General features: G+C 41.2%; 1 protein-coding gene across 4 annotated transcripts in view; it reads right to left on the bottom strand.

Moving 5' to 3' along the window:
* Window positions 1-22,281, bottom strand: part of dnmbp (dynamin binding protein) — a 32,688-nt gene extending 10,407 nt beyond the window's left edge. For 3 of the 4 annotated variants that reach the window (XM_070851330.1, XM_070851331.1, XM_070851332.1), the window contains exons 1-3: window positions 22,125-22,281; window positions 20,946-21,068; window positions 15,979-18,201 (exon numbers count right to left, since the gene is read on the bottom strand). In XM_070851330.1, the coding sequence (XP_070707431.1) occupies window positions 15,979-18,201; window positions 20,946-21,068; window positions 22,125-22,269 (2,491 nt within the window). In that variant the 5' untranslated portion in view covers window positions 22,270-22,281. Of the gene's footprint in view, window positions 1-7,721; window positions 9,672-15,978; window positions 18,202-20,945; window positions 21,069-22,124 lie in introns of those variants that run through there. The other variant, XM_070851333.1, reaches the window with a different exon arrangement.
* Window positions 22,282-25,643: the final 3,362 nt, after the last annotated feature.

Genomic DNA, 25,643 nt, shown 5'->3' with positions numbered 1-25,643 from the left:
ACCAGTACTGTAATAAGGGCAAGAATTGATTGTCATTTGCAAATAAAGAGCTACAGCATGTGCAGGAAATTTACACAAATGTAAAAAAAAGAAATCCTTTAAGGATCTGATGTTAACAAATGTATCTGAATTTGCTCTACGACAAAGTAAATGTACAAAACTAAAGCATTCCTCTAATCTAATGCATGTGTTGCTAACAAATGTTGAAGCAAATGGGTGAAATGTTTATTTCAAAGTAGTCAAAGATAGTTAGACACCAAATATAAGCTTTATGTAACTGTTTGTAATGCTCTGGAGTTAACAGGTGGAACAATAATGTATAGTACAGCACTACAGTACTATCATCTGGATATCTTGGCAGAGTAAAACCTGGAGGGGTTCATTTTACATCAGCCCATGTTCCAGATTTGAAAAGCTTTGGAGATTTAAACAGTAAACGTATCCAGAGAGCCAGGAGCCTGAACGCTTCACAGGAATCAGACAATTTGTAAATGGTTTCTAGTGGGAACCAATTCTTGATTGCTATTACAACACTTCATGAATCATGAATCACACCTAGATTATTGTTAAAAATACACAACAGGCTGGATTTCTGGGACAGTCACATCAGGGAGTGTACTTATTGGCACTATAAAATGACATGAGCATGACAACACATCTGACTACACTGCTCCTTTTATCTTGAGATACTCAATATGATGACAGTAGCAGTCACAATTGCCACAGGTCTTGAAGAATGACTTAAAGGTGCACAAAGATGAGTGAGATTGTGACTGGAGTGTTTTCTGACCATCACATGCTCCCACTATGATCTATGGCTAATATGCCCTGTCTCATTTGTATGAAATCCAGGTTTTAACAGCTTTCATTAGTTTCTTTTGCAGCTTTGACCTAACTAAAAGAGTAAAACCACTTTCTGTAGATTTTTCCCAATTCAATGCATGCAATGATGCTTAAAATATTCATTCAGTGCTTGATTTGGTATTATAGATAAGCAGATTCAGTGCTACAACATCCATCTGGGATTAGTTTAAGCAAAAAAATGGACAAAAGAATGGCATATTAATAATTCTAAAATTAATATTACAGCTGCTTATCAATGGTTTTCTAATAAGTATTCAAATAACTGAAAATCCATTCTTAATCTCAACTATAAAATCGCATAAGAAATGCATTCACTTAAAGCCACTGATGCACCCTGTCCAAGGCACTATTTTTACTGCCTTGTTCACAGACAAAAAGAGAGCCAGAGGAGAGAAGACGAGATGATGAGGCTTCACCCACCTGCTGCTTGCAACTTTCTTCACACAACTTCAAAAACAAGCACACAACCCCCCCATTCTACGATAGTCCATTGTCAATCTGACGTCCAGCTCCTGAGCCTTGGAGAGGACTGCACGTCCCGCTGCAGAAACTCCATTCCAGGCCTCCAATTACCATGAGAATGGATGGGAACCCACCATCATTAAACACACACACTCACACGGACCCACACACACACATACCGGGGTGGATGACCACTCTGGCGAACAATAAAACCTGGAGCTGGACTTGAGCTGTTTGCTGCTTAGAGTGAACAGGTGTCCCAAATCCGTACTACATACTAATCGTCACAGTAAACTGTGTCAAAATGCAACTTTGGAAAGTTACTGCCAGTTTAGGGTCACAAAGAGACATCAAAATGGTTTTCCTAAGATTTATCATTTATTTGTTGTTACTTTTCCACTTTTACTTTTTTTTGGAGCTGGTTTACCGCCACCCACAATAAAATTTTTTCCAGTTATGAGCAGCACACTTAAAAATCAACCGTATTTAGGATCCTTGCTGTCTGGTTTCTGCATATTTTTGTCACTTTTATGGAACTGGAACAATTTTCCTGTTGTATCTTATCCTAGCCTATTTTCAAGTTGCATTATCAGTTTTGTCATGACAAAGATCTCTGCTGTTAACCAGATATACTAAATATCCTGAATGTCCTGGTGTCACATGAGATTATCAACCTTTTTGAGCTTAATTCGTAATTCTTAAGACATCTAATTGAAATTTTACATTTGAGGTTTTGGTGGAGGAATTTCAGAGAACGGCGCCTTGTTTATCTATCAATGCTTCCTTCAATTTTCAATGCTGCTTTTGGCTGATGGAAAATCAATTTTGAGTTGTTACACAGCATGAACTCAGTTCAAGAGTTAAGCTGAGTAGGAGTCCACTTCTGTGAAGAGTCTGTTTCATGTTTCACAGCCTACTGACACCTGACCAGGCTCTTCCTCTGACAGGCTGGATTCTGTCAAAATTATAATGCCTACATTCAACATGTACCCAAGTTAGCTTTAGGATATTTTTAACTCTTTTATATATCTACAACTCAAGAATACTCTTTCTGTTCTTCTCTTTAGAAGTTTGCTATCTTTTGAAGATCTGCTACTTTGCTGCATCTGTTGCACAACTATAGCAAATCCAGTTTTCAAGTAATACTTCTCTGAATTCATGGTCCGTGCTTCACTAATAGCCGTCCAAAGTCAAAAGTTTGCCCTGCACAGAGCGCTCTAAGGTCAGACACAATCAGCGCTGTGTGTGCTCTGCTCCAAAGTTCACAGCAGACTGAACAGTCACCATGGTAACACAAATAGCGGGGGCCCTGCTCATATCAAGCCAAGTTCTGGAGAGCAGGGAGTGGCTTTGCTGAAACGATCACACGGGCAGCGCTGTGTGTGTGTGTGTGTGTGTGCGTGTGTGTGTGTTCACTTGGCACATGAAGCATACTTCAGAATAAGTTCATACAGGCTACCAGACTCTTGAAAATGCCAACACTTGCAACAGTATTTACCTGAGAACCTGCGAGCCAGGACTTGCAATTAATAACAGTGCATAAAAAAAAAAATCCATGACGCTGGTAACCTGCATACGATACCAATGCCGACACAGTCAATGTAAATATTAGCGAAACTGTGGCCCTTTCACGCATTAACCCACAGCACTGGGCTGTGTAAACTTCGACTGAAAATAAGTTTCTTTGCAGACACAAACTAAATCTTACACTTTGAGCGTCTTTTGAGTGAGCACACAGACACTTTTGTTTGGCCATTTCCCAGCCTTTTGTCCAGATTTGTATCACCAACTGTTCGCCAGGTAGAAAGGTCACTTAAAAATGGAAAAAGGGGGGAGTTTATTTAGCGACATACCATCCTGTTTATCTCTGTTAGGGTCAAATGTCAAAAGGTCACATTCCTGCTCCTGGCAGAATCTCACAGCAACCTTTATGTACCATTGTACAGGAATTCCTGGTAATTACAGCAGAGTCATTATGAAAGAATGTAATTTACTGATGAATGTAGCTTTTCTCCACACTTAATCCTATATTTAGAGTCAATTGAATACCAAGAGATACAATTCTCCTTGTTTCCAGGTGGTAAAGACTACAATCTTTAAGTCATATTACAACTTGAATAAACAGGCTGCTACAACGCTGCACGGCAAAGAGGACTCAGACTGTGATCTCTGGTTTCCTTGGAATTTCTCATTTCATCTCATTTCTATGATGCACAATGTCCACTTACTTGAAGAGACCATCACTTTTGCATATGTACAGAGGGAGCTTTAGCAAGAGCCAAAACCATCAAGCTTAGGGAGCTATTCAATCAAAAACCTGCACTGTCAAGCTAATGAAGACGGAGATGACAAAGGGTCTGTTTGGTCTGGTGATACACAGTGATGCACCAAAAAACATTTTAAACATTTTCTCACGCTCATGGATCCAAATACAGCAGTAAGTAAGGAAAAACGGTTGATTACATTACATTTTCTCAGTTTTTGTAAGGCCATTTTGTATACAGCCTGAGGACTATTGCCTTTTTTTCCTGTGTGGGAAAATCTTGCCTGTGTGAGAACTGCCAAGAGTTGACTGAACTGGCAGCCTTATATCTGTTGATAACTGTAGGACAAGTTAAGACAAGGATCTGCCTTTATGAGCTTTATGAGTTTCCCATCGCTAAAAAAAAAAATTTTGTTCAACTGTTCTGTGCATGACACCCTATGAATAAAAGGTCTGGGTGACAAAATGCTTCCTTAGATTCCTCAAAATAAAACTCAAAAAGTAAGCTTACTAATGTAAACACCCTCAAACAAGAGAGGAAACACACACTAGGGGAGAGATAGTTGTACTTTAACCTTCTTCTATTCAATAACTTAGCTGGACAAACAGCTTACCGTTGCTCTAAAAATGAAACTAGATTTAGTAACAATCCTAATGACATCCAATCTAAAACCAAAACAGATGCATATACCGATACCTGAAATGCAACATGTAAATTGAGGAGAAATACTGCATTGACATTTCTGTAAGTAGCTGCATTTATTCAGCCAATGTTTGAAACTGACGCCCTTGTTTACTGACTAGAGTGAAACTTTACCAGTGACAATGATCACTGTGTGAATATGTAAATATACTATTCCCCCAAGCTAATGTCATCATAGTCAAGATCAAAACCTGTAACCACTGTGACAATATGCACACAACATACTAACTGCAGAAGCCTTTACCACAAATTAACATTCAAACAAGGGTATTTGCTCAAGTATGTTTATCAGACTGTGATACACCAACAGTGACACCAGACATTTGTCACGGACAAATATCTTGTGACAAAAGCGTTTAGTGCAGAGTGGAGTATCTGGAGCATAAAACCTGGGTAAACAACTCTAAAAGAATGAGAGTGTATGGAGGCCAATGACAACACATTCGTCTGAACGGCAGCAAGTGCACAGAAGACAGTGGTACACTGACATAATCAAAAATAAAGAATTTCAGGTTATTGCTCTGGTTTTACAATTTAATTGTTTCTGATAGCTGAACTGCATCTGGACATGACTGTTTTGTACACACATGACAAGTGACAACCAGAACAATTGGCTATATGACCATTGCCTCTGTCTTATCATAAATAAACTAGTCCTGATGGGAAAGTCCACATGGTCAAAGTTCACTGTCTTTTCCCACACTTCTGTCTAAAAAGTATAGATAAGATCAGCCTTCTTCCCTACGCAGGTAACATTATCCAACCCGGAAAATGAAGCCCACAGAGATGAGAACACTGACGTAGTTACTGTGTCTGTGTACCAGTACCAATAAGTTTCCTGTTTTGGACGCAAGATTTGCAATATCAAGATGATTAACATGGAGAAAATAAAACTCATTAGGAAGAAACTCCTTCCACTATAAGACAAAAATTGCTGTGAAACTCAACTTAACCAAAGATATGTTAATGTAAAATAAATTGCGCTGGAGTAATAATGACTCTAGATGACACTTGCAGGATTAGAAAATGATTTAAAGCACAAACAGCATGTGAGTGTGACCACCACTGGCTCACGCAGACCTATGGACTGGTGAGCTAAATCATTTTTTTTAAGTGATACGACGTCTTTAGAGCAACGCTGTCAGACGATTTGAGATCTTGTCCGAAGATTTCCCGTCTTAACTCCTCACTCCCCCACCCCACCTCCGTCCCGCTGCCCACCAATCGCAGCGACTGCTCAAGGATTACAGAGGACAAAACAGCATACGCTGCCAGATCATAGCTGGATGACGACACATTACTCACACACAGACGCTCAAACATTGTCCATACAGCAGACTTTTTTTTTTTGAAAGTTCAAGAGTGGAACAATTCAATTCAATTCAAGCAGTGGCAATAACAGTAGCACACGCACAGACACACACCTAACGTTCTCAATATAAATCACATATACATATATATATATATATATATATATATATATATATATATATATATATATATATATATATATATATATATATATATATATATATATATATATATATATATATATATATATGATTTATAATTTATAAAAGCTACAGTATACTGCATGTAACGTTGTAACATTGATTAGCAGCTGCTGTTTTCTAGGCTCTATAGATTTTTCAGACCAAGAGAGACGTCTAATATCTAGTAGTGGATTATTAAGGACAAAGGCCCTTCCACATGCTTAAGGCACATCTGAAAAATCCTCGGCCATCACCTCAATGTCACTGAATCACAGCGTAAGCCCAATAAGCACTGCAACAAGATGGCCTAATGTTTTTAGCCCTGCAATCAAATGCTTTACTCAGGGCAAAACCCTGACCGAGCTGAAACAGTTTAACAAGATTAAAGGATGACAAGACACTGCAGAAGCAAGTGTGCATGTGTGTGTGTGTGTGTGTTTTGAAAAATGGCGTCATCTCTCAAATAAGCCTCCAAAGGCCTATCTAGTGCACACACACACACACACACACACACACACACACACAAGGTATCAGTCTAGTCTTGCAGTGAAGGAGTCAGGCCAGTGCTGGCCACCGCCTGGCACCAGACAGACCCCCGTCATCCACTCACCATGCTGACGCTAGGGATTAATACTTGGACTCCCCAAATGGACGAGTGGTGGGGGCCGATGTAGACTGTGTGTGTGTGTGTGTGGCCATGCGTGTATGGACTGCGTGCGCGTGTGTTTCTAGGTGACTGGGGGAGGGGTCATGGGGCGCCACCTGCTTCTTCTCAGACACAATGAATTGAGTTAGAAGAGTACTCATGAAGCACACACACAAATCTGCACACATGCACACCTACTTTCTGTTGTACTAGTTTGGTTTTTGACTGTTTACCTGTGCGCCCAAGTGAACCCTGATCATCACAACACCCCATGTCTACACCTGTCCTCTTAATGATATATATATGCAAGTGAAAAGTGTCCACAGCAGTAAAAGCATGGTTAAATTCTTAGGATTGTTTACTTATTCTTTTAAAAGATATATCCTCACCAAAATTAGGAAACTCTCCTTACTTGAGACTGTGTTTAACTTGGGAGAAGTTCTTTAATTGACACTGATGGATTGTACAATTTAACTTTTTTAGCCAAAGTTTTGTTAAAGTAAGACCAAGTTGACTGTCTGCAGAACCTGGTAAGCTGGTGGGCTTTGTAACATGCAGGCTGAAATGTATATAGTAAATAAAGATATAGTTTGTATACCAAACATACTTGAAATGACGTCTAAAACAGAGCCACTTTGCTCATCATGAATTCTACTGCTGAGTTTTTGAGTGGATCCCTGTTTGAAGAAAGCAACCAAGATGGTGAAAGATCCGAACAGACCAGTTATCAGTGTGCATAGCTTCAGTGATGCAGAGTATGGCAGCAAACAGGAAAATTGCAGACAAGGAAAATGAGACAACAAAAACCAAGAGCCCACAAAACCTGTTCTGCGAGTCCTACCTACAAATACCTGACAGTTCACTTTCCTGTGAGGTAGGTGATACTGACACTTACACGCCCAGGTTTGAGCATATCCTCTCTAAGGAGGTGAGTCTGGCTAGTCAGCACTTTGAAGCCCACAGCATTGATTAGAAGAGCACCTCTGGAGGTCACCAATGATAAGAAGGGTGACACCAAAGACTGTCTCCATCCTGTTTTATCTACAGAGGTTGGGAATGACAAGTACGCTTGCAAAGCATGTATCCTCTTTCGCTTTTCAAACTCTGTTTAGTAAAGCGAAGTTGCACATGAGACTTTCATCTTACTATTAATAAACTGTTGTGGACTGGACTGAACCCTCTAAGAAGGACATAAAGAAATTGTCACACAAACATGATGTCAGCACATCATGCTGTGCAAACACAGCGTCTGAAGAACCTTCTCTCACATGACAATATCCTTGTGTTTACCTTTGTTTTGTTTCCTGGTAGTGGCGAACTGGGACTTTTGCAGTGAGCTTGGAGCTGTTTTCCTGTAGAAGCTGTTACGATCTAGTGACCCCACGTAAACAGGCTTCCGACCCCGTTTTGAACCTACGCTCCCAGCACTTGACTCGTACCCCTTTTCCTGCTCGTCGCTGTGCTGATATATGATGGGATCCTCAAAGGAGTGCATTTCTCTGAGCGACAACTTCTGGTTCTGCTGCTCGACCCATTCCTCACAGTGTGTCTTGCGATCTTTTTTAGGGTATTCCTCATATTCCTGATCCACGGATATTGAGCGCAAATCTCGATATCGGTTTCTGTCCTTGTAGTGGGACCATTCTCCTCTGGATTCGTAGTGTTCCTCATTATCACGGTCGTAGTGGTCTGCAGTCCTCCGCTCATAGTGCTCCCTCGCTTTGTAGCGTTCCCTCCTTCGGTGGTCGTAGTGCTCATCTCTCCTATGATCACCTGCATCCTTGTACCTGTTATAGCTGTCCCTCCCCTTATCACTACAGTGGTCGTCCAGTTCAGAGTCATACTGGCCCTTTCCTCTACTGGTGTCATTTTCCTCGCCCCTTCTATTATAGACATCCCTGTCTTTGTAATTTTCTCTGCGATCATATCGATCCTCTGCATGCCGTTCATAGGAATACTCCTTGCGTTTTTGTTCATCATAGTAGCGGCCCTCCTCTCTACGCTGGTAGTATTCCTTTTCTCTGTAGCGATGACTCTCTTTAGTGTCATAATGATCCTGATCCTGGTCGTAATAGTGATCACTGTCTCTGTAATTGTCTCTGCGAGCATAGGTGTCTTTATGATCATAGTAGTCTTTGTACTCACTTTTGTAACTGTCATGTTCTCTGAGATCATGTTTACGGTGTTTTCTGCTGTCACAATATTGCTCTTCTCTTTCATCAAAGCGCTCTTTGTATTTCCTGTCATAATGATCCCTGTGCCTGTATTTGTCCTTATGATCATAGTCCTCCATGTCTCTGTGACTCCTATGGTCATAACGTTCAGAGTTATGTTCATTTTCTCTGATCAAATCGTCCCTTCGTCTTCTGTCCTCCTCCAATTTACCATACCGTTCTTGAGTTCTGAAGGCATTATTGTCGTCTTCTTCTGGCACTCTGCTGAAGTGCTGGTGGCTGTAATCCTCAGGGCCCTGGTAAAAACAATGTTTGCCTTTCCATTCAGATATCCTCACATCTAGGTGACCATCCGTTGAACCAGGGTGGAAGTAAACGTTGTGGCCTTGAGGCCTCTTCTCTTTCAAAGCTGCCATGTGCCGGTCATCATATTCCCAACTGGGTTGGTGGCCAACATTGCCCTGTCTAATTTGGGCTTGATTCTCCCATTGTACTGGCCATGGAGTTGGCACATGCACGGGTGGCGGCGCCGGCCCACCAACAGGCACCATCATGCCGCCATGTACTGGCATAGGGCAGCCTGCAGCTGGAACTGGGTCAACAGGACTTGCTACCATGATTGGTCCCTGTGGCTGCCCAGGAGGCACTACTCCATATCCAGGATATCCAACCTGTTGCTGCTGAAGCTGCAGTTGGTGTAGTTGTTGTATCTGTTGCAGATGGGCCATCCTCTCCCTCTCTCTGGCCCAGCCAGCATCTCCCAGCTCCTCCACACTTTTCCCTTTTCTTACCGGGGCACCAGCTGGATAGTTCCAATCAACAGGACCAAACATGACTGGGTTGCCATAAACCACCGGGCTCTTCATGGCTCCTGCTGTTTAAATCAGCCTACCCGGTGCTGATACAGTTTCTTGTTCAACGTGGCTTATTCTCTCTTTCCAAAGTCCTGCATTCCATAACAAAGCGCTGTGGGAGACTCCACCTGTCAGGCATATTGTCTGTAACTCTCCCACTTGTTTTCTCTGTCTCCTCTCCACTGCCTCAGCAGGACTGCCTGCCCCAAGCACCTCCCAGCATTCAGTGTAACTAAATCGTACCCTCCCCACAGCTATCTCAGCGAATCGAGGAGGGAGCGGGGGGGTAGGGTTATTGAAGGAGTGGCCTCCTTGGGCTAATGATTCAGTGGAGTCACATGAGTGGAGGATTAGCACAACAGCCCCTCCCATTGTTTCAATTGGCTAGTACCTCTATCTACAGGAAAACAGTCTGCCTGGAGATTTTCTTTGATGGAGGATGGAGCCTAACTTCATAGTCTGCTTTTGAGGGGCTTCAAACTTTGGCACCAAATGTTTTTTTTTTCACTGCCATGAACAATCCTCCATCCTTCCTTGTATCCTGTTTTCTTTGTTTTTGCTATTTCCTTTGGGTTTCAATGCTGTGCTCACAGGTCATTAATGCCGCCTGTAGTGACAAATGCAATCATGCAACTTATTCCCGTCTGTGCGTAATATCAGAGTCCAACTTTCAACACTGGCCAAAAAGGATATTTGTGGGTAAACTGTTACTGAGCAAGAAACTGACCTCAGTCTGTCAGTTTGACTTTGTCCTAAATTTCAAGGAGGAGCAATCTTATACACAAGTTTTCTTTTGGAAAATAAATGAATGGGAAAGTTCCAAGTAAAGGACATTTCTCAAATTTGATATTTAGACTGAGTCAGTGAGTGTAGATGGGGGAAAGGTTTTTGAGAGTACACAGCCTGATTAGGCAAGAGCACTGAAAAAGTAGCTGCCGGTGTGTACAATGAGCTATTGTTGAAGACTGTCCCCACTCTCGAAGAGACATGATCTTTTAGTGTGAGAAAAACTCAAGCCTATTCATAAAGCTGGAGTATAATATATCCCTCCCCCCTTAACTCTCCATGAAAGAGCAGGCTCTAAAGGGAAAGGTTTAAAAGGACTTGCATACACTCAAGTGCACGTGACACACACAGACACACACATGTAGGTTAGTGTCAATTTACCACCAATTCAAACAATCCAAAATGTAATTAGAAGCTGGAACTTGTTTGTTCTCTGAATACCAAAGTTGTTTTTCCAGGATTTATATTTTGAGTATAATCCAGCGCCTGGTTTCATTAAACTGGTGCCAACTTCTCTAAATCTAATTAAGTAATAAAATTTACTTTAACTTGAATAAAATGCTTTACAAAACATCAAATTCACAGAAACAGTTTTAAGCCAAACTAACAAATTTGACACAAGCAAAGACGTATTAACCTTTAGATTTTTAGATACTGTGTATACATTACAAAAATTCCCTGCATGATTTTATCTTGAACCCTTTTTTGTGTCTTGTTTTACTACAAACAAAGTGATTCCAGTGACATTTATCACAAATCAATTTAAATAGCTAAATCACTTCAGGGATTTGACAGGATTTCTACCTTTGGAAGGTAAAGAAAAATAATGAAATGTTTGTAAATCATTAAGTTTCACAAGGCAACACTGCCTTGTGATACTGTGATACTTAGGCTGTTTAATCATCAGTGCGCAACATCTCAACTTTCAGTATCAGAACACGATCGAAACTGTGTGTTTGCGTATGTCTGCTGAAGGAATGTTAAATACAGCATTCCTCTCAGTAGCCATGTTAGCTTATGTAAATTAAGCTGTCAAAAAATGGTGTGATGTCCATGAACAAAGTCATATATCAAAGCTGTCTGCTGCCCAGAAACATCCCAGTTTGTAAGGCTGACTGAGGGAAACCTGAAGCTGAAACAGATCCTCAAAACAGTGTTAAATAGATCAGGCTGTGGTGTCACAGAAGCTGACGGAGGCGTTTTAATAGTGGGTTTAAAGAATTAAAGGAGGCTGAAGGTCAAAGAGCTTAAACAAGAAAAGAGGAAGATGGAGATGGTGGAGACAGAAAAACCTAACAGACAGAAAACCTAGCGTGTGGGATAAAGAGTGACTAGCACATTGCAAACTGATTTCCAAAGGCTTTATTTAATTCAGACTAATCATGATATGATGAACTTACATGCATACTTTTCTTCAACTTTTCTCACTTTCAGCCAAAGCCTCATCCACTAAAACTCTATGATTAATAAACTCTCATTTTTGTCGCAAACCATCACCACACATAATATATATATAGCCATATAGTTTACTGACCTTCACTGGAATTGTATCATGAATAAATTATTGTTTTGTGTTATTACTTTTCAAAACGTGGTTATCCAAATTAATGATTCTAAGCAATCGTGACAGATAACATTGTAAAAAGACTTAATCAAGTTTAATCTGTAAAATGCAAAACAGTACAGCGTGGCTCTTTTAACAAAATGCTGGTTCTGTTTGTGGTACTTTTGTCATGGTGTGAGGCTGATGATTATTTAAAATATTGTAAATAACAGCCTTAATTGTAAATAACCAGTCTGCACCAGTCTATCACCTCTCTCACACTTACACTTCCTCAAATGGAAAACAGTCACTTAATGCTCTCTTTCAAATGTACAGGAAAATGCTTGAACTTAACACTAAAATGAAAAGTTGCTCCGAGATATCAATCACACTCTGTGAGCATGTGATCGGTCCTTTCTGTTTTGAGTTTTAGAAACCCACCTCTTTCTAGCTTCTATGAGGACTTTGAACTGGCCTCTGCAAAGTGAAGTGCAGGCAGAGCCCAGCGTTGAATTTACTCCCTGCCTTGCAACAATAAGCTGCCATTGTCTTTCAAACGTCACACTCAGGAACACACCCTGCAGAAGCATGGAAAACACTCACTCCTCTGTGAGTGTGTGTGTGTGTGTGTGTGTGTGTGTGTGTGTGTGTGTGAGAGTCTGGAGGCATAGCAATAGGATGACAAATGTGTTTTTTTGCAACAAAGATCCTGAGACTATGGGTTACAAGCACACAACTTTCTATGAGCTAAGTTAAAACAGAGGAAAAAAGGGAAAAACAAAGGGAAATATAATATCCTACTAACAAATCCTACTAAAGGCTTTTGTGTCTGACTAGTGTGATCATAATTACCACATCAAACATTAAACAATGGGAGTGTGCCTGGATAGTTTTCCCTTCCAGATGCTGAATTTCAACTCTTACAAATCATGTCACTATCTCAGTCCATTTCCACATCTAAAAATGTGGTTAATATCAAAAGAAGAACAAAGCTTGAATATCCAAGTTTATTACTGTGAAAGCAGGGTGTGAGAATTACTGTAGTGTGATGAGTGAATGGAAACTATGTGGTTGCATGACCCTTCGAGGCACTTGTAGCAAGTGGAACATGTACCTGCCCTCAGGCTGATTGACAGACATAAAGATCAGGGATTCACCCACTGACAAGCATCGGAGGGTGACCGAAAGTCTTTTAAATGCAACAAAAATAGAAATGATAGACACAAACATCTACTGATTACTGGTTTACTGGTATAATGAAAAAGAAGATTAAAGGAAAAATATTCAATAAGAATACGCTGGAATCATCCCACAGAAATCAGATTACTTTAGCAAGATGATCTTAGAGCAAGTGAACAATGGCCTTAATCGTTTTTGAAGTCTGATGACCACTTTTTGTTTGCCAATCACTGAGAAACATCTAATGAGCATCAATGAGAATAAAACAGAACTGAAACATTGATTACAGTGCAAATGAGAAACATTAACATTACAAAGAAACCTGGGTGTTGGCAGTGATTAGACTGAATAGACTCGTAAATGAATGAATGAAGACATATGTGTGTGTGTGTGTGTGTGTGTGTGTGTGTGTGTGTGTGTGTGTGTGTGTGTGTGTAATAATGAGAAATAGTGAGCTCTGCTGTTGGAAAGTTGATGCAAGTACTCCCCATGTTTAGATAGGAAATCAGAACGCACTGATGGTTCAATTATTCAAAACCAATGAATAAAGCAGGAGAAACTGTGTGCTTTTAGCTAATCAAGCAAATTAAATACCTTAAAAATCTATTTAATTCATTGCATTGATCACTTAATATTGCTCACGGTGGCCTAATATACTTGGAGGCAAAAGTCAATCTGCACGCTGTGCTGCGATGTAATTTTACAGAGCAATTCTGTGATTGAACAGAGATCTTCATCATGCATTGCTAAATAATCATCACAGAGAAGAACAAGCAATGTGTTGACACAAACAAATCCATCACTCAGGTGCTTGTGATCTGCAAGAGTTAATCTACTCTTGAGACTGAACCAATCAGAGCAGAACTAGATAACTGTCTGCTGTCTGATACTCCCACATAGGGAAGAAAACATACCTCTATGGAAAGGCCAGAAACAGGATAAAAAAGCTGTATGGCAAAATTACTGATGGTTACCAAATGTAAATCATTTCACAATAAATACTGTTATATCGCCAAAGAATGACAAGTTCAAAATAGCTGCTAACTCATATTTCCACCCAATTTGAAACTTTCTGAACAACTACTGTCAGTGCCCTTGAGCGAGGCACAAAACCCCCCCACTGCTGCACTGACTCAGGGGCCAGTGAGCTGGTACTGCTGCTGTAGTGAGCAATTCCCCACGGTACACACAGCGGTGTGACACATAACCTGATGAACACCATCATGAGTTCAAGCCTACCTGCCACACTGTCGGACCTGGCCTCCCGAGCGAGTCCAAACAGTAAGGAGAGGTGTGTCACGGGCCATGTCACAGCTCGCCACAACCACACTTTGGGCCCCGTTCTAGAGCGGGCCATGCTGCAAGAATCCCAGAACCCAGACCTAAAGTATTCCCTCTCCTCAAGAAAAGGAAAAGAATGAAAGGTGCGGAGGGAGAATGCTGCGAGGAAGCTAAAAGAGATGGGGCATTTGGATAGAGGGAGAGGGGCTAAAAGAAAGAGAGCGGATGGAAAAAGAGATAGAGGCCCATGTGCGTTGCTTACCCTCTCACTATGTGCAGGAATGCACCTCGTACCTATGTGAAAAAGTGCTGGGCTGCCAAAGACAGCTCTGTGCAACTAGACATTAGAAGATAGCAAAAACAAATCTGAGCTAATGAGCCTAGGCGTGTTTCTACGTTCATAATTACTGAATCTGCCAAGTCAATTAAATTATATGTCATAGAACCAATAAAAAATCTCCAATATCTTTGTTAAAACACACCTGTAAAATAATCCTTAATTTCAGGTTCATCTCGCGTTTCTGTATTTTGTCACTTCACCGACTCTAAAGTTGTTGAAATCAGTCATGCCAAATGGAGTGTGAAAGCCTTTAGCTAATAAAACTTAATTAAACTCAAATTGTACCAGACAAAACTTCAAACCTCAAAACTGTAAAAATTCATTTCCCTTTACTCCGCCTTAACCCCGCAGCAGCATGCAGGTCCTGCTACCTTTGCTATACTTCTCTAAATTAGCATTGAAGTCAGACAAAGAAAATTCCTCAATATGCTCATACAAACACACACGCACGCAAAGTTATGATAACCCTTGATTTAAATACACAATCCTCTTTCCGCTGATCATTGTGAATGGTAAATAGGGATGTCTTGTTTGCATAGTTTTCAGTAGAATTTAAATAACTGGTGTGTGTGTGTGTGTGTGTGCTCAGATCGGGATAACAACTCAAAGAGGAAATCTGGTAAACGCTGATGGCTCACTTTTAGATTCCTGCTATATTACATTTTGTCTCCAGTGAATGGATATTACTTTTTGAACTAACCTGCAGGGCTTCAGAAGTGAACCATGACATCAAGTAAAACAAATTCTACTTTATTTGTCTTCTCTTCTGCTTTGTTTCCATCTAACCCCGTCTGCTACACTGGCCAACTGACTTGTAAATTGAAAAAGGAAGACCAAAGGAAAACATGTGGATAAGGTCTGACATCTTTGTTGCAGCTTGCCGCTCACTTTCCGACGGTAGTTTAAGATGAGCGATTTCAAATGACAAATATAGGTAAGAACAGATATCTGTTTACATACACTGTTTACACAATATAAATGTGTTGGCATCACTACCTATGGAAGAGATTGATGCTGTTTATAACCCACATTACATCAAAAATTACAATGAAATCAGTGAAAAACGGCAAACCCTAACATTGGAGAATGAAATGGCATTTTCCTTTTTAAAAAAATGATTATAATTCTTTCAGGAATTTGAAAACTTCAACTAGGGCACTTATAATGAGAAAAACCAACCGGTGTCCAGTTCCATGATTCAATTATCCAATTTTGGGTCTCCTGCCCTAATGATCTAGGGGCTGAAGGCCATAAATTGTTACATCCTCAAGTTTATTTCCAAGCTGGGACCTTTGTCTATTCAAATCTCTCTACTATCAACTATCTAATAAAGGCATAAAATGTTCAAAAGTACTTCTCTCGCTCCCAGTCCACTGCCTAACAGTCTTACCTTGTAGCTGCTGCTGCTCCAGGGCCAGTGTCTCCAGCGTGTAGTTGCAGAACTCCAGATTCTCCATGGCTTGCATGCGTGCCGTCTCATCCTCCTCTTCCTCCAACATGGTCCTGAGTTCCTCTGCTGTGTGTGCATAAGCCTCCATGTCGTGCTCCACCTCTTGCAGCCGTAGCAGCAGTTGGTACTTTTCCTCCTCTTCCCTCTGTCTCTGATTCTCCAACTCCATCTCTCTCTCTAGCTCTTGCTCGGCCTCCAGCTGACACTGGATTTCATGTTCCTGAGCTGCTGCCATGTCACCAAACTCAGTCTGCCCCTCTGTTATTTGGTCCAGGACGCTCACAGCTGGTTCGTCAGGGGTGTAGAAGATGTTGGTGGTGGAGTTGTTGGTTGGCGGAGCAGTATTTTGTCTCGGGAAACGAGGAGGTGGACGCGGGGCTGGGCGGGCTGGTCTGTATGCGGGTGGTGCTGGGGGACGGAGGACTCTGGGACGAGGAGGAGGAGGGCGAAGGGTCCTGCGCCTCTCAAGTGAGGAGGAGGCAGAGTTCGACTGCAAGAGGTGTGAAACAGGTGAATGCGAAGAGCCTCGGATGATATCGCTTTCATCGCTGTAGTCCAGAATGGAAAAGTGCCGCGAGATACGGGATTGCAGGCCTAGATCATCTACAGAAGACATGTCCCTGGGAGCACCGGAACCCATGTGAGTATCACTATATGACGTAGTCAAGCTTTTCTCAAACTCGAAGAGCTGCTGGGATAGCTTTGTCTCCAGGTCACTGGCTGAGGTTGCCAGGGCATCTAAGGTGATGGATGTTGGCATCATACCATTGTAGCCGCGCACTGTCTGCTGGGAACGCTGCTGTGTCTCAGCACTGCCCACCAACATGTCAGCATCACTGACACTAGCATGGCGTGTTAGCTTCTTCTGCTTATGGCTCTGAGCAAGGTTAAATAACGCCTGTCCAAGACTGGCGCCTCTGCTACCGTCCGTTGGTCGCCTCTGATGGTATCTGCTGTCTTTAGACCAACCAGACTGAGTGCTAGGGAGGGTTAGGCTATGGATTAGTTTGGACTGTAGGGACTGAGTGTTACCATTAGTATAGTTGGATCGATCTGCGCCAAAAGATGACCTTTGGTGCTGACGGCTTCGTGCAGGCAGGCTAGGCCGAGATGGGAGTCTAGGCCTTGCTGGAGGAGTGGATTTCGGTCTCTCGGGCCTCCTCTGTGCTGGGGCTAGGGGTCTATGCGGCCGAGAGTCAGGCCTGCTTCCCACATCTCTCTGTCCTCTGTTGTTCCCACTGCTTTTGTTTTCACTTTGCAACCTCTGCTCCTCAGTCCTTTCAAAGTAGTCCAGGTCCCACACTGTATAATCCTCATACTTCCACTCAGGACCATTCTCTGGCCCATTGGGACATAAATGGTCTGAGCTGTATTCAGAAGCACAGCTGTTCTCCTTGTCTTCTTCTGGTTCAACATTTGTTTCCTCTGCAGTTTTCTGCCCGTCATCCTCTATTTTAACAAAGCGGTGAGGAAAAATACCACGTCTCCCACGCAGCTCTCCCTCCAGCCAACCATCTTCCAAAGTGCTGATAACACGTATGCGATCCCCCATATCAAAGTCCAACTCACCTGGTTCCATGGCCCGAAACTCATACAGTGCCACTACATAGACACCGCCTGCCTCCTCTTCCTCTTCTTGTAATACAGTCTCCTTCTGCTCCTCCTCGTCTCTCAGAAAAACCTCTCCTTCTTCTGCCCCTTCCTCCTCTGTGGCCTCTCCTGCATCGTCCTCGTAGTTAAATTGCTCAGAATCATTGCTCAAATATGGGCAGTCAATGGGCTCCTGAGGAGATCTGAGGGGACCCAGGAGCTCCACAAACCCCTCTGGGAAGATGCCCCTGCGGCCGTCCAGCTCCCCCTGGAACCAGCCCGGCTCCGGCAGGCCGGTGATGATGATCAAGTCTCCTTCGCGGAAGTCCAGCTCCTCATTGAGCTGCGCATGCAGGTTCATTAAGGCCCGGGCCTGGCCCAGGGCGTAAGGTGGGAGCTCTGAAGCCTGAGCCTGAGCTGAGCGTTCAGACAGCTGCCTGGAGCGACCTGAAAGGTTCAGCTCCTTCACGCATGATGTGGGGAAGAGACCACGGACACCCCAGGCATTACAACCACGCTGCCAGGTTTCCCCAAGGTTCATGGACCCTCCTGCCTCTCCGACTACCACATCACCTAGAGAGACACAGAATTAAGAAAATCACATTACTATTCACATTACTGATATGAATCATATCTAAAGCAAAATGTTTTAAGTTACAGCTGAATGATAAATAAGAAGTTCTACTTCACGTGTCATGTAACAAAACAGATAAGAAGGAAGCTGTAAGCACTTAGAGAGATGCAAAGAGACAAAGTGGGAAAGCTTCAAGGTACGAAGGTAATGGCACCAGACACAAGCTGCCCTGCTGGTTGCTCTAATCAATCTATATTCTTCTGGTTCTCTAATTTAACCAGCTAGCCAGTTATTCAAACAAAGAACAGGCCTGTAGTTGCTCCCTGCAGGGCAGCCAAAAGGTGTGCCTGGCAGAGAGCTTGATAGTTGAATTGTTTTCACTTTTCCACATACTTTGCACTGCTGGGGATAAAAGTTTAATTTAACTGGACTGAAAAGAACTAATTAAACTCACTTGGTTTCACATGAATTTAATTGTGATAAAGTACAGAGAAATTTACACATTTTTTTCAAAATCTTTGCATTCAGGTTACATTGCATCTCAGCAAATTCACAAGTTATTTGAGATTTCCTTTATTTTTGCATTCTTAATGACTGGACTGCGGCCCACAGTGCTGCTAATTTATCTTGGGAATCAGGGATTATAGATATGTTGACTGGTTAGCCAGAAGTCATGGGGGTCACATTCCAAAGACCTGCGGCTCCACCTCCCATTGTGACTGGACCCAAAGCTGGAGCACAGCCAATATGGACTATGGAAAATCATACTGGAAACGAACATTTCACCTCTCAGATGGCCAGTAAATCACTGTTTCCTATGATCCAAGAAGTGTTTATTTATCTATGACAACATAAAAATTACTGAAACATTGTTGTTGAGTGAATTTGGTCATGGGTAGAAGCAAAATCACATCAAAATAAAATAAGAATTGTTCATGTATGATAAAAGGAAACTGAATGAATTGTTGATTAATTATTTGACATAAGTGGGAATACTGAAGAGCAAACTGATGAGTTCCTATTATACACTAAACATGCTTTAACACAGTCACACGTGTTTCACTAAAGTTAAAACATTGATTTTGTTAAAATCAACTTTTTGGCACAGTTTAATTCTAAATACTTCAACTACTACGACTACAACTAATAGTGAGTCTAACGCCATTAGAAGCCAACAATAAAAGCTTTTATCGACATAAATGATCTCTGCAAACATCAGTACAACAGTGTTGTATGCCTGAGAGTATTGTTGAATGAAAAAAAAAAAACACTAATGTAATCATGTGAGACAACTGAGGAATGTAAAATGAAAACAAAAAGTCAGCTGGAGTGTGTGTAGGTTTCAGTTTGGCATCTGGGGACATCTAGTGGGGAGTTTAGGGAACAGACTTTAATAGCTGCTGTAACAATAAATTTCCCTGCAGACAATCTGCCATGGTTTTACCATATTTTATATCTTTAGCCACGTAGAGAAGTCTTCTTGTTTTGTTCAAGAGAACATCATAGCAGAAAGTTCTCCAGTTTAAAAAAGAAAACTATGACTATGAGAGATGTCAGGTAAAGATATCAAAACAGCAGGCCCAAATAATACAGATGGCTTTAAAAGAGAAAATATTACTGATTAGCTTGTCACAAGTGACATTTTTTTCTTTTAATAAAAGAGATTCGGTTTAATTACTGTGGAGCAATAAACTACCAAAACCTAGAATTCAGATTCACTGTTCACTGTTTAACACAGCGCAACATGTTTTTATTCTGTTCAGGAGCTGAGAAGGAAAAACAGACATGTTCTTACTTTAAAAATCCATCTCTTTCTTTATCTTCATAAGATTATTCAATCAATATCTAAACCAAAATTGGAGCATTTGGGATGCATCCCCTATAAGAATCAAAAAGGTTAAATAAAAACTTTCATGGCTTTAAATAAAACAGGTCATATGTATATGAGCGGTTTCCCAAACTAGAAACCACATAATACAAAATCAGATAGTAGCTGACTGTGAATGTAAGACTCCTACGTCGTGGCATCAGTTCCAGCTTTCCTCTGGGTGCACCGAATGACTTTTACCCTCTTTTCTAATGTATTTTCCAGAGAAGCTCTATCAGACAGCAGAGTGACACGAAAGGTTTGATCATTTGCTAATTTGTTTTTATCTCTGGGTTATTTATGTTCATTTAAAATGACAAAAAAAATTCCCTGTCAGAGAGGATGCCATCAAGGAAAACCAGTGCCTTGTCTCCATCCACTATGATCAATGCAGTGATGACTTGCTTTGTCACAGTGTGATTTGTAGAAAAAAATGAAGTTTTTCACTCCCATTGTTCGAGTTTTATTTCTGGCCACATTCAAATTAATGTAGCATGGGCCCCAGTTCGTAGTGGTGGAGACGAGGCATCAGTGAGGTCACAATGTCCGACGCAACACAACTACAATACAACACCAAACAAACAATTTACCTGAGCACAGCGACATCAACAAGTAGCGTTAAGCTAAGTGAGAAAACATGAGCCGTTAGAGTTAACAGTAGTGCTATTTAAAACAGTGTTTGGATTCAGTCACACCAAGTATCTTGTGCAAAACATCTTTCAAACAACAGATGACAAAGGCCACATGCGCTCTGATCAAAGTCTTCATGTTTTATAACTAGGAGCTATATCCTAAGAGCTATAACGGTGAGTCATACATTAATTATTACTTTAATAGTCATCATTGTCTGTAAGAGTGCACGCAGTATGTCCGTACCTCTCTTCAGGGGCAGGTTGCCCGGCTCTGCTGAGCTGAAATCATTGATGCACACATACAGTCTGTCTCCAGGCTTGGTGCTGGGAATGGTAACCTCTTCCACAAAGGTGCTGGGAAACTGACCTGAAGACGGGAGACAGTACGAACACAAAAGGATGACGACAATGAACACAATGAAAAACACATCCAGCATATCCCTGACACCTCTTCACAGACATACTACAGGGGGTAAAGGCTGCACTAGTTTTCTTTTTCTTTTTTTTTTTTTTACTTTGAATTGAAAACTTATAGGGAATAATGGATATACCACGCATGGACATAAGTAGAATAAAGTATAATAAGAAGTATCAGCCTGCATAATGAAAAGATGTTATTTTGAATAGACTGTAAAAGAATGTATGTCACAAAGGCATAATGTCATAAATGGATTGATATCATCCGTCTTCTCCAGGAGCAGAAGCCCACATCGACTTCCCATCTGCTTCTGACAGAATCCCCTTTCTCCTCTTAAGTGACGATCAGGTCTTTGAAAACGTAAGTGGATTTCTGTGAGCTCGACCCTTCAAGGGCAGAGGCAGCAATGATTTACGCTAAGGGGCACATCTTGTCCAGAATGCCTTGTGATCTTTCACCATTTTCTATGCAAAATGTACAGTTGAACATCAAGCGAAACAAACTCCATTTAATGTGTTAGAACTTAATTATGAAAGCAATATCTGCAGTACTTAATTCCTCACTTTTCAGAGCAGTTTTCATTAATTTTTCTTAATCATCAGTCTTTCGAAAGGGCATATAAATTTTCCATTTTTAATCCCATGCGCCTTCTAAACCCTGCCCCCTAAAAACGGCCTGTCCAGGGCTTATTATGTAACGCATTACAAAACTCAGAGAGGACGTGAACCAGAGCATGTCAACAATTATTACAAAGCATCGCTGGACTGCATCATTTGCCATTCCAAGTACAAATTGTTTGAAGTGCGCACACATGCACACTTTAACACCAAAGCCCAATAAATCACTCAGTTTCCCATGTGGCTTGTTTTTTTTTAATCAATAAGCTAAAGGAGGCTGTTTTTTTCATTAGGCAGAAGTAATTTGTGTGAGCAAACAGCAACTTCTTTACAAAAATAATTAACCATGTTGGGTTGTTTATAGTAATAATGACACCTGACACCTTACCTGTGACGCCATCTTTGTTACCAAGCAACCAAAACTCATCCAGGACACTGAGCACCTCGATGACATCACCAGTGAAGAGCGGCAGCTCCTCTGAGACGCTGGGGAGAAACTCAAACACGGCACGCACCACTGAACCCGATTCCATCACTCATAACCTGTAGAGGTAAAGAAGAGAGACAGAGAGATTATGAGATAATTCCTACAATGTTTTATATGAAAAATGCCTCAAAGATTCACACAGAATGGCGACTAGATAAAAAAACGTTAGAAGATGACGATGAGTGCTAAGTGCTTTAAAATGCAGATATCTTTCCCATAAAGTAACATGTCTCAGTTTTCTAAACCAGGCACAGTGGCTCTATTGAAAATCCTCGCCAATTAACAAATGACAGACAGAGTAAGCTGTCGGGAAACACCACCAAATGAAAGGGGAAGTGAGAGCGTGAGAAACCTGCAATAAAAAGGAGAGAGAAAAGAACGAGAAAAGCAAAAGAGAGAGCTGTACTTAAGAAGGCTGAAGGACATTCCTCAGCACTCTTCGATCCTTCTCCTGTTTCTCTGCTTTCTCCCGAGGAGACGAGGATTAGGGATGTACAGTAACAACAGCTCTGTGCATTCTGGGTGGCTGGAGTGTTTCTACCTACTGAGTCTTATCTCTGACCTTTGACCTGTGTGCCTTCACATAATTAGTCTTAGACTTTCCAGTCACCATAATAAGCCACTGTTTTGACCTCTCTTTGCTTGTTCAGTACTAAGCAATAAATTTAGAAATTAGTTGATCATTTAACATCTTGTTTTCTGTTGAGGCGCTGAGATTGTCTGAGATCTAATCCGTTGCTCACTTCCTCATCCCTTCTCACATCTTTTCATTACCTACTAGTTGGTTTAATTAAATGAATACATCAGCTGAATGAATATATACCCAGAAGGATACTGATCTTAGCTTTATTTTGGAATAAACCACATTTACCAAATCTTGCTCATTCTAAATGAACATCCTGCTACTCCAATCATGGGTAAAATTCGTAACTTCTGGTTGGAAGTTTTGGGAAACTAATAATGTATTTGGATGTTTTTCTGTGTGTATTCTTGTCTAATACTGCACATATGTTACAATTGCTGATAACTGGCATGCAAGAAATATAAATGCACATCAACAATATAAGTATGTGTGAGAGAGGAAGCTTTATAATTGGAAACCAACTACATTCATCTCTTTAACTGACATAAAACTTCAGAAAATTATTCTAATTTGTGTGCAATCTCTGACTAGTTCAACTATCAGCAAGATGAGAAAAACACACACAAAAACCAGCCCTTGTGGATCATTATCTGGAGACAGACTAACCACAGGTGGGGATGGACACGCTGAAAGAGAAGGGGAATGAGAGAAGAGGGCTGTAGTTTGCCTCAGTCAATGGGGCCTCTGTTAAGTGGGCCGATGGAGCAGAGGGGGGAGAGGAATAGGACTCTAGCCCAGCTCAGTGCCACCGTCTCTGGGGACGGACATGGCTCAGGTTGTCCTGGATGTGGCTGTGGAGGTGGATAACAAGGGGCCAATGACCAGCATTAACAGAAGAAAGGAAGAAATGTCTGAGTGTGTGTGTGTGTGTGTGTGTGTGTGTGTGTGTGTGTGTGTTTGGGTGGTTGCTTGCTTCTCACTCAAGGTTAAGCAGTACTGTTTTGCCTAACAAAAGCAGCTGGTGTTCACAGTTCAGTGAAGTTGTGAACCAACACCACATAGTGTTAAAGCCACAGTGAAACCCAAGCCAAGGCATTAACTAATGCAAGCCAACAGGAGGTGGAGAGTAGAGGCTGAACAACACTGCAGGCAATGAGAACAAACAGGTTATGCATCCATTTTATTCAATGAAATGTTGTTTTTTGTTATTATCAATTAAACTAAAAAATTTAATCATGAAATGCGATGCTTTTTAATGTCCTTATTCTTTCGACAAGAGAAGGGTGAAAAATACTGCATCTGCTCATCCTCAGTTCAAATCAAGCAGCAGGTATCTGAAGAGCTGTGAGTGATAATGATCTACCCAACAACTCACAACTTCACCTGTTGTGAGGTTTATGAAACAGATTAGAATAGAATAGAATAGCCTGTATTGTCATTGCAGTACAAAGAAATCCCGTAAACAGATCCACATTTTAGGTGGATGAAGGTGTAGACGGAAATGCCTGGATGTGTGTGTTTGGCAGATTAGACGTAAATGAAGATAACTCATATCCCTCTTAGAGAGCAAAAGGTAAAAAAGGAAAGGTCATGAGAGAAGGTCACTCCATATGTAGCAGAAAGACATTACAAACCACAGGGGTAAGCATCCTTTTACAACTTGGCCTTTGATTTGCATTTTGAAATTTCACTACTGGTATAAAACTGGGCTTTCCAAAGCTCGGAGACTTACAGTTGTGTTTGTCGCTTGCACCTATGGACCTATGTGACTAACTACTCACGGATTAACCTGAAACAAAACAGTATGCTGTTTTTTTATTATTTTTTAATTTAATTAAATAAGTGAAAATCAGTGATGGCTTTTTGTGTTTTCATTCGTTCCTTTTTCTTGCTATTTACATGATAAATGTAAATAAATTAAATCACGATTGGATTACAAGTTTTTTCTGTTTTTCTGTGAGATGAAACACAATGTCTAAGGACACACTGTGAAATCTATCTGTAGAATTCAGTCATTTGTTCAGTAGTAAGTAGTAGTAGTAGTAATTATGTATGTTATGAAAATTAACAGTACATGTGTCAAATTTACCACATTCCACCACCCAACTAGATCTATCTTGTCCGCTCCAGCCTGCCAACTACAGCTGAACCTACAACCAGCGCCCACTAAACCAAACCTCTTTTCACGCTTGACTACAGTGCCAGGACCTGCATAGAGACACTGGGCTGCTGCAGCAGCTTTCTTGAAGTTAATCCTCAGATCTGCATCCAACCAGACAAGCTCCTTAGTGTTATTTATGGCTCTGTCAGTGTGTCAGTGGCCCCTGTGCTTGGTGACTTTTACACCCTGCTCTGGCAGATGACAGCATTGGCAAAGTTGCCTGGCGGTAACGCTGCTTCGTTTTCCAATGATGCTGCAGCATCATACAGGAGTTGAACATAAAATTTTACACTGGACAGCTGGCGCATAAAAAGAAGCTCTAGAAAGTGCTAAAAAGAGCTCCATGAATCTAGTTCCCTCAATAAATAAATCTGATTGTGCTTCCATCAAGAAATGCAAATAGCGACAGATACTAAAATGATTCAGTGTCACATGAGTGACAACATGAATAGTTCTTACATTCATTTGTGTGTCTCTTGAATGTGTTACAGTGCAGTGGTTTCCATGTAGGTCTGTCTCATGTTGACACAATCAAAATCACAATATATTTAATCATGCTTGCAGCTTTTGGTCAGTTGATCGCTCCACCACTTTGGTCCAAACTGAAATATCTCACCAATATCTTTTTGCCAACATTCATGCTCCCCAGAGGATGAATCCTAATGACTCTGGTGAT

The sequence above is a fragment of the Pempheris klunzingeri genome, chromosome 20 (genome assembly GCF_042242105.1).
Source record: "Pempheris klunzingeri isolate RE-2024b chromosome 20, fPemKlu1.hap1, whole genome shotgun sequence".
Classification (NCBI taxonomy): Eukaryota; Metazoa; Chordata; class Actinopteri; order Acropomatiformes; family Pempheridae; genus Pempheris; species Pempheris klunzingeri.
This window is presented reverse-complemented; position numbering and strand designations above follow the sequence as displayed.